Source organism: Amblyraja radiata, chromosome 5, assembly GCF_010909765.2.
Source record: "Amblyraja radiata isolate CabotCenter1 chromosome 5, sAmbRad1.1.pri, whole genome shotgun sequence".
In the NCBI taxonomy this organism is placed as follows: Eukaryota; Metazoa; Chordata; class Chondrichthyes; order Rajiformes; family Rajidae; genus Amblyraja; species Amblyraja radiata.
This window is the reverse complement of record NC_045960.1, coordinates 80230127-80244703: the sequence shown is the minus strand read 5'-3', so window position 1 is coordinate 80244703 and position 14577 is coordinate 80230127. Positions and strand designations below refer to the sequence as shown.

Genomic DNA, 14577 nt, shown 5'->3' with positions numbered 1-14577 from the left:
TTGTTCAACATCCCTATTAAACAGGGATATCTGGTCAATGAGTGAATGGGAGCAGTCAGGGGGTGAGAACATAGACATAGTAATGTAGAGTGGCAAAATACAGACAGGAAGACATGCACAGCAGGTGATGCTGGGCATGTCCTCCACTTCTGGAGGAACAAAAATGGCTAGAAAAAAACAAAAGCAAAAAAGCTAGGCCAACATCACTGCTTTAGTTTAGTTTAGTTTATTCTTGCCCGTGTACCGAAGTACTGTGGAAAGCTTTTATTTGCGTGCTATCAAGGCAAAGACAACATAAAGTGACAAAGTGCACAGATAAAGGATAAAGGGTACAACATTTGGTGCAAAGATATAACATTAAAGTCCGATTAAAGATAGTTCAAAGGTTTCCAATTCAGTAAATGGGTGGTGAGGACCATTCATTTGCCTGATAACAGCTGGGAAGAAACTGGTCCTGAATCTGGAGGTATGCATTTTCAAATGTCTGCATCCCTTGCTTGATGGGAAAGGAGAGAAGAGGGAGTGACCAGGGTGAGACTGGTCCTTGATTATGCTGGTGGCCCTGCTGAGGCAGCATTAAGTATAGATGGAGTCAAAGGAAGGAGGGTGGCTTGTGTGATGGTCTGGGCTACATCCACAACTCAGCAATTTGTTGGTGAAAGGACAAGTGTTGCATTGCCTGCAGTTGCAAGATAAAGCAGCTGTCTCTTTTCCCTTTTGTCCATTTTGCTTTTAATGTTCTGTGATTTTGATATTGTTGCTTCAACTAAACTAAACGTTTTAATGTAACAAATTGCAGATGTTAGTATAACATTCACAAGTCTATTGCTTTTATTTCAAAAGGTTTAGAAATCCTTTTGCTAATTTGGAAATATATTCCCAATAATCCAATCCCATTTCATTTGAATCCAGATCTCAGGAAACAAGTGATTGATTAAGAAGTAGCCGTGAATAATGGTTTCACAAATGAAATTGCAATCAGTGTGCAAATGATGTCTACAAAATCATAATTCAGCCTAATAGTTTTTCCAAACACTGTTTAATATTTCCGTGCTGTTGCCAATTGAAAGCTTTGTAAATTAGATGTAGATCTGATCAGTATAGGTTTGAAATTATTCTTGAGACACTAAATGCAAAAATTACTATTGATCTGCACTTTGTGACACAACTGAAGGTAACTATCAGTGTATATTTACAATTATTAAATTTCACATCCAATGATCACGAGAATATGAAATTATCCCAATTATGAGCTTGCAATCATGTCATATGTGCATTACTGAGACAATTAATTTAAGCAACTTCATATTTTATTTTTAGTTAGCCCTTTGTGAATGGAGAAAGGAAAAATCAATTAATCATTGTTGTTTTGGTTTCAGGTTTCCCACTGTGCACAGTGCAGTGATATGGACATACATTTTAATTCAGCATTACTCTGCGGCCATGATGGTAACTGCAGGGCACTCACAGATGAAGAACTATTCTTCTGTGGAAACATTAGAGATAATTCAAAGCCTTATTAACTCTCCAAGGAGCTGCCCAGGTCGTCATGGTTACATGGTTTTACTCAGGATTCCTTCGGTTTCTCTGGCTGCACTCGCTTATGAACGATTATGCCAAGTTAGGTGCCGTCTTAGCCTGCAGTGTAGATTTGAAATCATTCTTGGAACACCAAATGCAAAGATCACTATTGACCAGCACTTTGTGAAACAACTGAAGGTAACTCCCGGTTTATATGTACAATAAGTAAATTCCACGTCAAATGAACACTAGAATATGAAATTATCTCTATTCTTGGAGACTTTTTTACCTAGAAATTCCTTAGGTACATGTAATGTCTTCACTTGATTGATTGATTATACCTTTAATAATCCTTTACAGGAAATTACAGTGCCACGACAGCTTCAAGACAGACATAACACCACACATTTCCTCAAATGGCTTCCATACTTAACAAGTTAAAATACAAGTTAAAATACAAGTTAAAATACAATTAATTAAAAAAAAGTGCAGTTATTTATGCGCATTATATAACCTTATAGCAGCTGGTAAACAGGACTTCCTATGTCTCTCAGTTTTGCACATTGGTGCAATCAGCCTCTGACTGAAGATGCTGCTCTTGATCACCTTCAGGGCATGGAGTGGGTGAGTGGGGTTGGTCATTATTGAACCCAGTTTGTTCAGAGTTCTGGCCTCTGCCACCTGCTGGACCGTTCGTTGCTCAGCCCCGACCACTGAGCCGGCCTTCCTGATTAGCTTGTCCAGTCTGTTTTTGTCCGCTATGCGGGCGCCATCTCCCCAACAGGCCACAGCAAAAAACAGAGCACTGGCCACCACTGAATGGTAGACACTGCACAGTAGGGGTTGGCAGATGTTAAATGACCTCAGCCTCCGTAAAAAATACAGTCGGCTTTGTCCCTTCCTGTACACCGCCTCCATATGACACTTCCAGTTCAGCTCACTGTCAAGCTGCACCCCAAGGTACCTGTGGTTAGCGACCACCTCCACCTCAGTGCCCTTAATGGTGATTGGTGTTGCTTGAGTCCTCCTCCCCCTCCTGAAGTCCACAACTATCTCCTTGGTTTTTTTGGTGTTAAGATGGAGGTTATTGTGTGCACTCCACTCCACAAAGTTACTTATTATGTCTCTATACTCCTCCTCATTGCCCCCTTTAATGAGGCCGACAACAGCTGTGTCATCCGAAAACTTCTGCAAAAAGCAGCTGTTGGTGTTATATTGGAGATCCGCTGTGTAGATGGTAAACAGGAACGGAGCCAGCACAGTTCCTTGTGGAGCCCCTGTGCTGCTCAAGATGGTGCCCGAGACACTGTTCTGTAGGCGCACGTACTGTGGTCTGAGGGAAAGGTAATCCAAACACCACAGTACCAGTGATGGATCCACTTTCATCTTCTCCATCTTCTCCCCTAGCAGTCGGGGCTGAATTGTGTTGAAGGCGCTTGAGAAGTCAAAAAATGTAATCCTTACAGATGCATCAGTAGTGTCCAGATGTGTGTACACCCTCTGCAGCATGTAAATGAGGGCATCATCGACACTGATGTTAGGCTGATATGCAAACTGTAAAGGATCCATTTGATTTGACACACTAGTCCTGATGTAGGAAAGGACAAGTCTCTCAAATGTCTTCATTATATGTGAAGTGAGCGCTACTGGTCTGTAGTCATTCTGGAGAGTGGGATGGGTCTTCTTTGGGACAGGTACCAGGCAAGATGTTTTCCACAGCCTTGGAACCCTCTGTAGACGCAAGCTCAGGTTGAACAGGTGTGTTAGAATACCACACAGCTCTGAAGAGCAAGTCTTCAGTAGCCTTGGGCTGGTGTCATCAGGCCCCACTGCTTTTCCTGGCTTCAGTCTGTCCAGCATCACCTTGACCTGAGCAGTATGAAGAGTCATAGGTGGGGCTGCCGGTGGAGTGGGAGGTGGAAAGAGGGGACTCCGTACAGGTGACATCTCAGGAGTGATGGAGAGAGGGAGGGGAGGTACATTGAGACACAACAGATAGATACAAACAGTTAGTGGTTTAATTGTTCGACAGAGTATCTAAACTATGCGTACGTTGAGACTGTTATCTAGTAGAGTAAATGTTCCAGACTCTATGACAAAGTTACATTACGGAAGAGAAGGATCGCTAGTGGGTGAGTCTAGGACTACATGGCCTTAGAATAAAAGGACTTACCTATAGAAAGGAGATGAGGAAGAATTTCTTTAGTAAGAGTGGTGCTGAATCTGTATCATTCATTGCCACAGATGGCTGTGGAGGCCAAGTATTTGGGCATTTTTAAGCTGGAGATTGACAGATTCTTGATTACTCAGGCTGTCAAAGGTTATGGGGAGAAGGCAGGAGAATGGGATTGAGAGGAAAAGTTAGATCAGCCATGATTGAATGGTGGAGTAGATTTGATGGGCTGAATGGGAGGAGTGTGATAGAGGGCAACATGTGTGCTCACTAAGGTAGGTGGAATTATTGGTGGACCTTATAATTATTGGAACTATTGGTGGACCTGATAATAAAAATATTTTATTCTGCTGTCATAAAGTCATACATCACAGAATCGGGCCCTTTGGCTCCACTTGTCCATTCCAACAGGATGCTTTTCTGAGCCAGTCCCATTTGCCCGTGTTTGACCCAAATCCCTCTAAGCCTACATTAAGAGTCCTTAGAGTCCTTATATTAACAATTGCTAAAGGCACAAAAGGTTCTGTGCACTCAAATTAAACCTCAAATGACTGGTGCAAATAATGATTTCCAATATAGCTTTTAGCTGTTGTTTTATTATTGATCTTGTTTGCTAGAAATATGAATCCCTGGAGTTTTACTCGTGAACATTCTGGTATTGAATTTGTGACTATTTTAACCAAGTCATTTCCAAAAGCTTTGACATGATTTGACACTGTACATAAATTAGCACAATATTCAACTTTACAATAGAGACAAACTCCAGTACATTTTTGTCTGCAAATGCCCTGATGCAATCTAAATTCAATCTTTCTTTAGCATCTTTGCACTCTTGTCTGTCTGCCTTTCGTTTTCCTTCTGTTATTAGGTATGGCATCCTAAATGCTCTTAACATTTCATTTTATTTTAATGAATCAGAGTTCATTCTTACTGAGAACCTCAGCAGCTATAGAATTATTTTATTTTAAGTTGCAATATGCACCAATGGCTAAAATCACATTCATTTTAGGATTAAATGGTTGAATATCGATCAGATATTTAATCTACTATTTCCTTCATAAAATATGTTTGTGTTGTTTTGTCTTCAGATGGATCTAGGCATTATTTATCTCTCGACTGACAGTACTGTAATTGGTAATCAGGTCATTAATCTCATTACAATGCAGACATTGGTTATCTCGTTTTCCCGCATTCCAATCGTGACTACAGTTACTGAAGTACTTCATTGCCTACAAAGTGCTTTGCTGTCTAATAGAATTATAAAGGATAAAATAATATTTAACAAGGATTTCAATTTTTCTTGTGGATTTACATAAAGAAACAAAGAAAAGATTATTGAATCTGGTTAATGGTGGGCAATTGTCAGATTAAAATTAACATCAATATATTAAGAAGAATAACTTAACGCAAATATTGTTGCATTAAAGCTGCTACAGTATGAAGTACTTTGTCGCAGGGATTGGTTGAATCTGTACTCATTGAATTGAATAGTATTATGAGTCCAAAATACAGGGTTATGTGGAAGAAATAAGAAACCATATTGATTTGAGTTAACATTTCCAAAGAAGTAGTCTTGAAATGCTGGACAGAGTGACTTTCTTCAATCATGTTATCTTCTAGTTTATAAATATCGATTTATGCCTTGTCATGTGACAGATTGGTAGCTTGATCTTAATATCAACCAGTTATATATTCAGTAAAGCTTTGGTGAATAAACTACATCCCTCCAGCTTGTTATCAACAGTTCCAAACAGATAGAAAGTTGTGGTAAATGCAAATGACTAAATAAGTGCTTCTCAACACCCTTTACTCTGATGTGTCGTTTGATTTATGGACTACAGGCGTTTGTTTGGCAGATCAGTTTGCTTTGTTGATTTGTTTTGCTTAGTAAATGTTGATTTACACTACCATTTGATTACAGCATGTCTATTGTTTTAAAAGGGCTGGCACAGGATAGAAGATCCTGATTGGGCACCTCAAACCTACTTGGATCTCGAAGACCTACCATGCATACTTATCCTGTCTGGCACCGATCATTATGGAGAATCATTTCCAAGGTAGGCAAAAAGAATTTGGAAAATGGAAAAAATAAGGATTTTTATTGCTTTTGTTCCCAGCTGAAATTTATCAGCAAAGTAACAAAGTGAAATGATGAATAAAGTATTTTCTCTGGTATTATGGATTATGTATTTGACCAGATATCTTTCAAGAAAATAAGATTCTGTTTCAAGCAGAATTTTCTATTGTGATAGAGACTGAGTGATGCTGACTGAAGATGTTTTTTTGTCATTCTAAGAGTGCCCAGTTTGTGGATTTTAGCTGTTTCCTCTGCTTCAATCAAAAATACCTCAAAGCAGACAAGCATTAATTGGAAAAAAATAAAGATATATTCTGACTAATCATATTATCCCAAATGATATTTGCATAGGTGATAAAAAATATTGGGATTTGCTAGGATTTCTACATGGAATTCTTGGAGATTCTTTCCAAAGTAGTTGCAATATCTTAAATACATAAAATGTTTGTTGCAGTTCGAAAAAGTTATCTAAATACCTGAAATAATTTGCAACAAGGAAGGGGAAGGTCTTTCATATCCATTGTAGAGGTTTGATGCAATTGCTCGCTATTCCGCTTCAGAGAGTAGTTAAGGATAGGCAACACCATAGCAAGGGACAAAGAAGGGACTTGACCCGAAATGTCACCCATTCCTTCTCTCCAGAGATGCTGCCTGTCCTGCTGAGTTGCCCCAGCATTTTGTGTCTACCTTCGATTTAAACCAGCATCTGCTGTTCTTTCCTACACCATCGGAAGGGATGCTGGAAAGATGATCCACGATCATTAAATTACTAATCCAGAGGAATAAATACAAATGTCACCATAGCAGCTGTGGATTTTAAACTCTATTGATCTGTATTTGGGGAAGCAAAACGCCATTCATAACGATAACTACAAAACAATTGGATGATTGTAAAAACTGATCTACAGCTATAGAGGTGTAAATCTGTAAAGTTTACCAGTTCTGGCCTCGGTGTGGATGACACTTAAACAGTCTAGTTAATTCAAGGACTGAGTGTAATTGGGTGCTAAATGCAGGCCTAGTCGCTGACTCCCAGATCCTTACATGTTAAAGAGCATTAAGTCCTGTAAAGGACCTGTCCCACTTTTTTGGCGACTGCAGGTGTCATTCACTGACGTATCAGGGTCGCCGAAAGATTTTGAACATTTCAAAATCCAGCGGCGACAAAAAAAATTTTTTGAGGATGTGACAAGTAAAATGGATGAAGGGGTGCCTGTGGATGTAGTGTAACTAGACTTTCCGAAAGCCTTTGATAAGGTCCCGCACGGGAGACTGGTGACTAAAATTAGAGCACATGGTATTGGGGGTAGGGTGTTGACGGATAGAAAATTGGTTGGCAGACCGGAAGCAAAGAGTAGGAGTGAACGGGTCCTTTTCAGAATGGCAGGCAGTGGCGAGTGGAGTGCCACAAGTCTCAGTGTTGGGACCGCAACTATTTATCATATATATTAATGATTTGGAAGAGGGAATTAGGAGCAACACTAGCAAGTTTGCAGATGACACAAAGCTGGGTGGCAGTGTGAACTGTGAAGAGGATGTTAGGAGATTGCAGGGTAACCTTGTCAGGTTGAGTGAGTGGGCAGATGCGTGGCAGATACAGTATAATATAGATAAATGTGAGGTTATCCACTTTGGTGGCAAAAACAAAGGGGCAGATTATTATCTCAATTGGGTTAGGTTAGGTAAGGGGGAGGTACTGCGAGACCTCGGTGTCCTTGTACTGGAAGTTGGCGTGAAGGTACAGCAGGCAGTGAAGAAAGCTAATGGAATGTTGGCCTTCATAACAGGAGGATTTCAGTATAGGAGTAGAGAGGTTCTTCTGCAGTTGTATAGGGCTCTGGTAAGACCATATCTGGAGTATTGCGTACAGTTTTGGTCTCCTAATTTGAGGAAGGGCATCCTTGTGATTGAGGCAGCGCAGCGTAGGTTCACAAGATTGATCCCTGGGATGGCGGGACTGTCATATGAGGAAAGATTAAAAAGACTAGGCTTGTATTCACTGGAGTTTAGAAGGATGAGGGGAAACATTATAGAAACATATAAAATTATAAAAGGACTGGACAAGCTAGGAAAAATGTTCCCAATGTTGGGCGAGTCCAGACCCAGGGGCCACAGTCTCAGAATAAAGGGGAGGCCATTTAAGACTGAGGTGAGAAAAAACTTTTTCACCCAGAGAGTTGTGAATTTGTGGAATTCCCTGCCACAGAGGGCAGTGGAGGCCAAATCACTGGGAGGATTTAAGAGAGAGTTAGATAGAGCTCTAGGGGCTAGTGGAATCAAGGGATATGGGGTGAAGGCAGGCACGGGTTATTGATTGGGGACGATTAACCATGATCACAATGAATGGTGGTGCTGGCTCGAAGGGCCGAATGGCCTCCTCCTGCACCCATTTTCTATGTTTCCATGTTTCTATGTTTCTCTTCCCCCCCCCTCCCCTACACCCTCTTTTGCATCCTTATTTTCTTTGTAGTTAAGTTTCATTTGTCCTATATTCTTTTCTTTGCTACATGTTCACTTCCTTCTGGAGGAGTCTGTTACCTGTAAATGTGTAAAACAAGATTTGTTCTTGCTTAACATATCCCTATCCACATTAGTATGCAGAGTTAATCCATCAGCAAGAGATTGGACACTTCATTATAATATTTAAACAGGGCTCCAAATATTCATTTGAGTAGTTGATTTGATTTTAATGTTGTGGCCCAGGTTTCCAAGAGGTTTTGAATTTAGTGTCTGCCACGGCGGAAACAGTGCACATATGCACCATTTTGACACATTTTCACTTTAATATGACTATTTAAAATATTTAAGAGTGGTGATCACAAATTGATTCAGTTAGCATCAACTCCAAATGATGATTAATAAGCAGTTTATTGGCTGGTGACAGATTCCAACATAATATTTTGTAAGCCAGTGTCAATGATGGTGGAGGCGTTGACTGCACAGTCTAATTTGTGCTGGTTTATCTGCAACCTTTTCCAGTGCTTGCCCAAATTGCACTGAATAAGCCTCACCATGAATCAGTGCACATTAAAGACAATGATTATCTTGGTCATTTCTCACATTGGCATATGTTAATAATGATTTGGTCACTGCTGCCATTTCCCTTAAAGTTTTGGATGAATCTTGTCTTCTGGCAGGTTACAGATTTTTTATACAATAAGTAATCTGTAAATTCTGTTTTATGTTGAAGTAAATTGATTAATTTGAATGTTTGCTTGCCTTTATCACAGATCTGCAAAATACTATGACTTGCGTTTAATAAATTCAACTTGTCTTTTGCGAACTGCTCTGGAACAAGAACTGGGTCTGGCTGCTTGTTATATAGTGCCTGATGCCTTTGGGCAAACAGGTACAATGAATGATCTCCCTGAGAGTGACCTAGACAAGCCAGGCAGCACTAATGATGATGAAGAGAGTGTTGCAAATGAAGGCAAGTTGCTCTGAAACATACAAGTGACTAAATGCTCTGCTTTTTTTTAGATGAGTCGATTTATTTCTGAATAGGGTAAGGCAGTCCTGGAGATTGTTATTATTTTTTAAACGACCATAACGTGGGATTGAGCAGGAAACCCCTGCCTTGATCCTTGGTCTGTGCTGAGTTTAAGCATTTGATGCACAGGATTGGCTGTAATGTACCACAGGTTTGATGCCATGTACGTCCCATTGGCTGTGCTCAGAAATGGCAATTGCTACATTGAAGGGGATAGCAAGGATTGCAAATATCTATTGGACTGAAATATTGGATGGGCTTTCAATGTGATTTTTCTTTTGTTGCTTTTATTTTAGCGCCAACAGTTGGAGACTCGATTAAAAAAAATGGCATTAAGCGACAACGTTCCTATCCTAATCACTCGGCTTCATCCAAATCACCGAAAGCTTCAAGTAGGAAAAGTAATGGAATTTTGACATTTATTTTTCAATGTGTAATGGACCAAAACATGAATTATTCAAATGTTACTATTTTTCATCTGATGTAAACTAATCCCTGTATTTTTTTTCTATGCCAAAATTAGGCATGATCGGCGACAATGATCCTTTCTCAGTCTCTGGAGCTGAAGACTCTGCAAAAAATCCATTGAATGTTGAATCAGTTAATGTTGAGGACAGTACTCTAGTCAGAGAGATGTCAAAGCCAAGAGCAGACAACGCTGGAAAGATGCCTATCCATGAGACTAAACATTTGGAAAAACATAGAATTAGTTTAGATCAAATTAACACCAACAACAAAAGTGCAAGGAGAACTTCAAAGACTATTTCTTCAGACTCTTCCTTTACTCGGACTCCAATTATAGGGCAGATGTCATCGCAGTGCCCAAAGACAAAAGGAGCAAGTCAGCCACCAACTGTGTTTCTCCCAAAATTGGTCCATGAGATAGTTACTAAAGTGGATAGTGCGGGAGTGGCCAAATTATCATCTTTCCTTCCTCACCATTCTGTTCAGTGGGTTACCTCCTTTCATCCTTCGTTGGCTAAGATGATGACTTCCACCGAACAATCCCTGTACTATCGCCAGTGGACAATAGCTAAGCAAAATCATATGGATTTGAACAAGACGCAGACTAGAACTGAGGTCTTTCATCCCCGCAGACTTCTTTTGAGTGGTCCACCACAGGTGAGGTGAAAAGAGTGGATAGCATTAGATTGTGAATATTGTATGACTATTGTCTTAAAATGTCAATTGCGATGCGGATTTAAAAAAAAAAGACAAATCCACTCAATATGCATCTGTATTCAGAAGATGTCCCTGTTCAGTTTGACCACAGAATCCACTGGCAGATCTCTCTGGTGTGCCTCAGACCAGGCTTCTGTCTCCTGATTCTGTCCAGCGTAGACCCTATCGTCACTTGTGTGGTCAACCTGTTTTGCGTATCCCTGCTATTGGCTGATTTTATCGTGAAACTACTTTTGCTGTCAGAAAGGGAAATTGCAGCTGTAGAAGTTTGGAGAGTACAGATTGGGCGACAATAGTAACAGCAATGTATAGGACACAAATATTTGGGGATTTAATTTTTATGTTAAAACCACATCGGAGATGGCTGGTAAATATTTTCATCAACAAATGGGATGCGAATGGTGGGATAAAGGTTAACTTACAAATATTACAGGATCAAATCAAGGAAGCAGAAGAGAGGCTGCCGGGTATCTGTGAGCCAGCTGCAAAATGTGTTACGGGCCTGTCCCACGAGCATGCGACTGCATGCGGCGAGCGCGACCAAACCGGAAGCGGGGGCCACACGGAGGTCGAGTGATCCCGTACGAGTTGATGTGAAGTTTGAGCGAAGTCCGCGGGAAGTTCGCGCTAGGCGTACGCCGTCAAGACGCTGCGCACACCCGTCGAGGCGGTGCGTACGGCCTCAATGCGGTTGCGGGCCGGCAGGCCATTGCAGTGCAGAATCTTTGGACAGTGTCAGTTTTTCGGAGCCCCGCGCGATGTCGGTACCAGCCCCGCACAACTCCATAGTGGGACCGAAGTGGGACCGCCCCCGCGAGGCCGTACGGCTCAAGCGACCACGTTAGATCGCGCTTGCCGCATGCAGTCGCATGCTCGTGGGACAGGCCCTTTACTGTCTGCTGTGGAGGAAGTGGTTGTGGATTAGAATTGCATCTTTCTCATAAATCAACGCTGGAAAAAGGCTGTAGAACCAAAACAAAGGCAGGAAAAGTAACACTGATTACTCTATCCCTTCTTCCTGGGATGTCTAGAGCAGTGGTTCCCAACCTTTTTTAGCTCATGGCCCCCTTGGGATCTTTTAATTTTTCTGTGGCCCCCCCTGACATTGTTAGCGGAAAAAAAGTACTTCAATATTATAATACCTTCCATAAAAATATCAGTGTCTATTAATTGCACATATATTCTCTTTTATTCTATTCCACAAACATCAAAAATATTTTGTGGGTTCAATAAAACAACCATTTATAATCATACATCAAAAATATTTTAACTACATAGATTTAAATTTATTAGAACTGAAATTTAGGAGGCAACAGGGTGGTAGCTCTGTGGCCCCCTTCATTGAGCCAGTGGCCCCCTAAATCCCCAAAATTTTCTGTGGCCTCCCTGAAATGTGCCATGGCCATATGGCCCCAGGTTGGTAATCACTGGTCTAGAGCATCGACACATTGTTCTATTCAGTAACCCTTTGGTTGTGCATTGTCTAAACTGCTGACCCCTATCACCACCTGCCACAGCCAGAGTATAGTTCTAGCTTAAACACACCAGCAGCAGAAGGAAGAAGGAGGAGTGGTCTGTGCAACGTAACCTGCTACTACCCCACCAAAGTCAGGGGTGAAAGGTATTTTTAGAAAACATGAGACTTTGGATTCCTTGGTAATTGTTAGTAAACTACAGTTTTATGAGCATTGTGCCTGCAGGGCAGCTCCCTGCAGTATTTCTCTGCAGCAGACTCCCACTTCAAGTACAAACTTCAAGTCTGACCATATGTCCCTGCTTTTAATTCCTGCATATGCCCCCCTCAGGAAAACTGCTCCTACCATCACAAAGACCATCACAACTTGGCCTGATGGTGCCTCTCAGCAGCTGCAGGACTGGGATGTGTTTGAACACCAGGACCTGGAGGTGTTCACAGACAGTGTACTATGTTACATTAAAAACTGCATGGACACTGTCACAGTGGACAAACGCATCCGGGTCTACCCCAACCAGAAGCCCTGGATGACCCGGGAGGTCCAGCGGCTGTTAAAAGAGAGGAACACCGCTTTTAGGTCTGGCGATAGGGCTTTATACAGCACGGCCCGAGCTAACCTGAAGAGAGGCATCAGAGAGGCCAAATCAGACTACAGGAGGAGGATAGAGGACCACCTGGACAGTAACAACAGCAGGCAGGTGTGGCAGGGGATCCAGTATCTCACCAACTACAAGACCAACCTTGGAGCTGCTGAAGGTGACGCCTCGTTGGCAGAGGAGCTGAACCTCTTCTTTGCTCGCTTTGAGGTGGAGCCACCAGAGACAGCCACATCACACCACATGGTCCACAGCAGCTTAACCCTCAAAATAGAGGAGCATGAGGTGAGGCGCACGCTGCGGGCCATCAATCCGAGGAAGGCTGCTGGACCCGACGGCGTCTCTGGACGCGTGCTGAAGGACTGCGCAGACCAGCTGGCTGGAGTCTTTACGAGGATTTTCAACCAGTCTCTGGCCCAGTCCACTGTCCGACCCTGTCTGAAGTCCTCCACCATAGTCCCCTTGCCCAAAAAAACCCACATTTCCAGCCTCAACGACTACCGGCCAGTCGCACTCACACCAGTGGTGATGAAGTGCTTTGAAAAACTGGTCCGGGGTCACATCACATCACTCCTGCCCCGAAGCTTTGACCCCCACCAGTTTGCGTATAGAGCGAATAGATCCACAGAGGACGCTGTAACCACAGCTCTCCATGCTGCACTGTCCCACCTGGAGCAGCAGGGGAGCTACGTGCGGATGCACTTTGTGGACTATAGCTCTGCTTTTAACACCATCCTTCCCCACAAACTGGTGGACAAACTGGGGGACCTGGGACTTCCACACTCCACCTGCATGGGGTCGCAGTCAGAGTGGGCCATCACACATCCACGGCCCTCAGCCTCAGTACCGGCTCTCCACAGGGCTGCGTGCTGAGCCCCCTGCTTTACACCATCTACACATATGACTGCACCCCAGCCCACCACAGTAACACCACTTTCAAATTCGCGGATGACACCACGGTGGTGGGGCTCATCTCTGGGGGGGATGAGTACGCCTACAGGGATGAGGTGGAGCAGCTGACAGTGTGGTGTGGAGATAATAACCTGCTCCTCAACACCTCAAAGACCAAGGAGCTCGTAATAAACTACAGGAAGAAGAAAACGGACATTACACCATTAATCATCAGAGGGGACTGTGTGGAGAGGGTGGCGGATTTCCGCTTCCTGGGAATCCACATTGAGGAGGACCTGACATGGAGCGTGAACACCTCTGCACTGCTGAAAAAGGTCCAGCAGAGACTGCACTTCCTGAGGGTGCTCAGGAAGAACAACATCACCCAGAGCCTGCTGCTGTCCTTTTATCGGTGCTCCATAGAGAGCATCCTAACATACTGTGTATGCATGTGGTGCACAGCGGCTAAGAGGAAAGCGCTCCAGAGGGCCATTGACAACGCCCAGAAGATTGTCGGCTGCCCTCTCCTCACCTTGGAGGACCTACACAGTTCCCACTGTCTCAAGAAATCCCAGAACATTATAAAGGACATTTCCCACCCCGGACACTCCCTGTTTGAACTGTTGCCGTCAGGCAGACGGTACAGATCAATGAGGACAAGGACAAACGGACTCACAAACTGTTTTTATCCCACAGCAATAACTACACTTAATGTAGCCACCAAATGAGCGCAGGTGCGCTACATACCAATGGGATTGTGTAATCGACAGAAGAATGTATGGTTGTGTGTTTATGCTTGTTTTTTTCATGTTATTTATTTTAGTTGTTTATTTTAGATATTTCTCTTTCACGTATCGGTAGCTTTTAGATAATGTGTGAATGGTGCACTGACTGGTTGACATTTTTAATTTCATTGTACATGTTTACATGTTATAATGACAATAAAGAACCTATATACTATATACTAAACTGAAACTGGTTGGTAACGATATCTCGGAGCACATGATTGCAGTTCTGCTGGCAGTAATAAATAAATGAGATGGGGGTCTTCATTCCAGTTTTCATTTGGAGCAGATTAGTGTTAGATTTGGTTTCTGTGGAATTATCAGGATTTCAGGGTTTTATTAAACGTCATTCCACTCAGGCACGTAACTTCTGAACCCACTTTTGTGG

General features: G+C 42.5%; 1 protein-coding gene across 3 annotated transcripts in view; it reads left to right on the top strand.

Moving 5' to 3' along the window:
- The window catches only part of greb1 (growth regulating estrogen receptor binding 1), a 200158-nt gene that overhangs the window by 140923 nt on the left and 44658 nt on the right, over positions 1-14577 (top strand). For 2 of the 3 annotated variants that reach the window (XM_033021586.1, XM_033021583.1), the window contains exons 19-23: positions 1380-1719; positions 5636-5751; positions 9002-9201; positions 9558-9662; positions 9785-10383. In XM_033021586.1, the coding sequence (XP_032877477.1) occupies positions 1380-1719; positions 5636-5751; positions 9002-9201; positions 9558-9662; positions 9785-10383 (1360 nt within the window). The remainder of the gene's footprint in view (positions 1-1379; positions 1720-5635; positions 5752-9001; positions 9202-9557; positions 9663-9784; positions 10384-14577) is intronic. The other variant, XM_033021585.1, reaches the window with a different exon arrangement.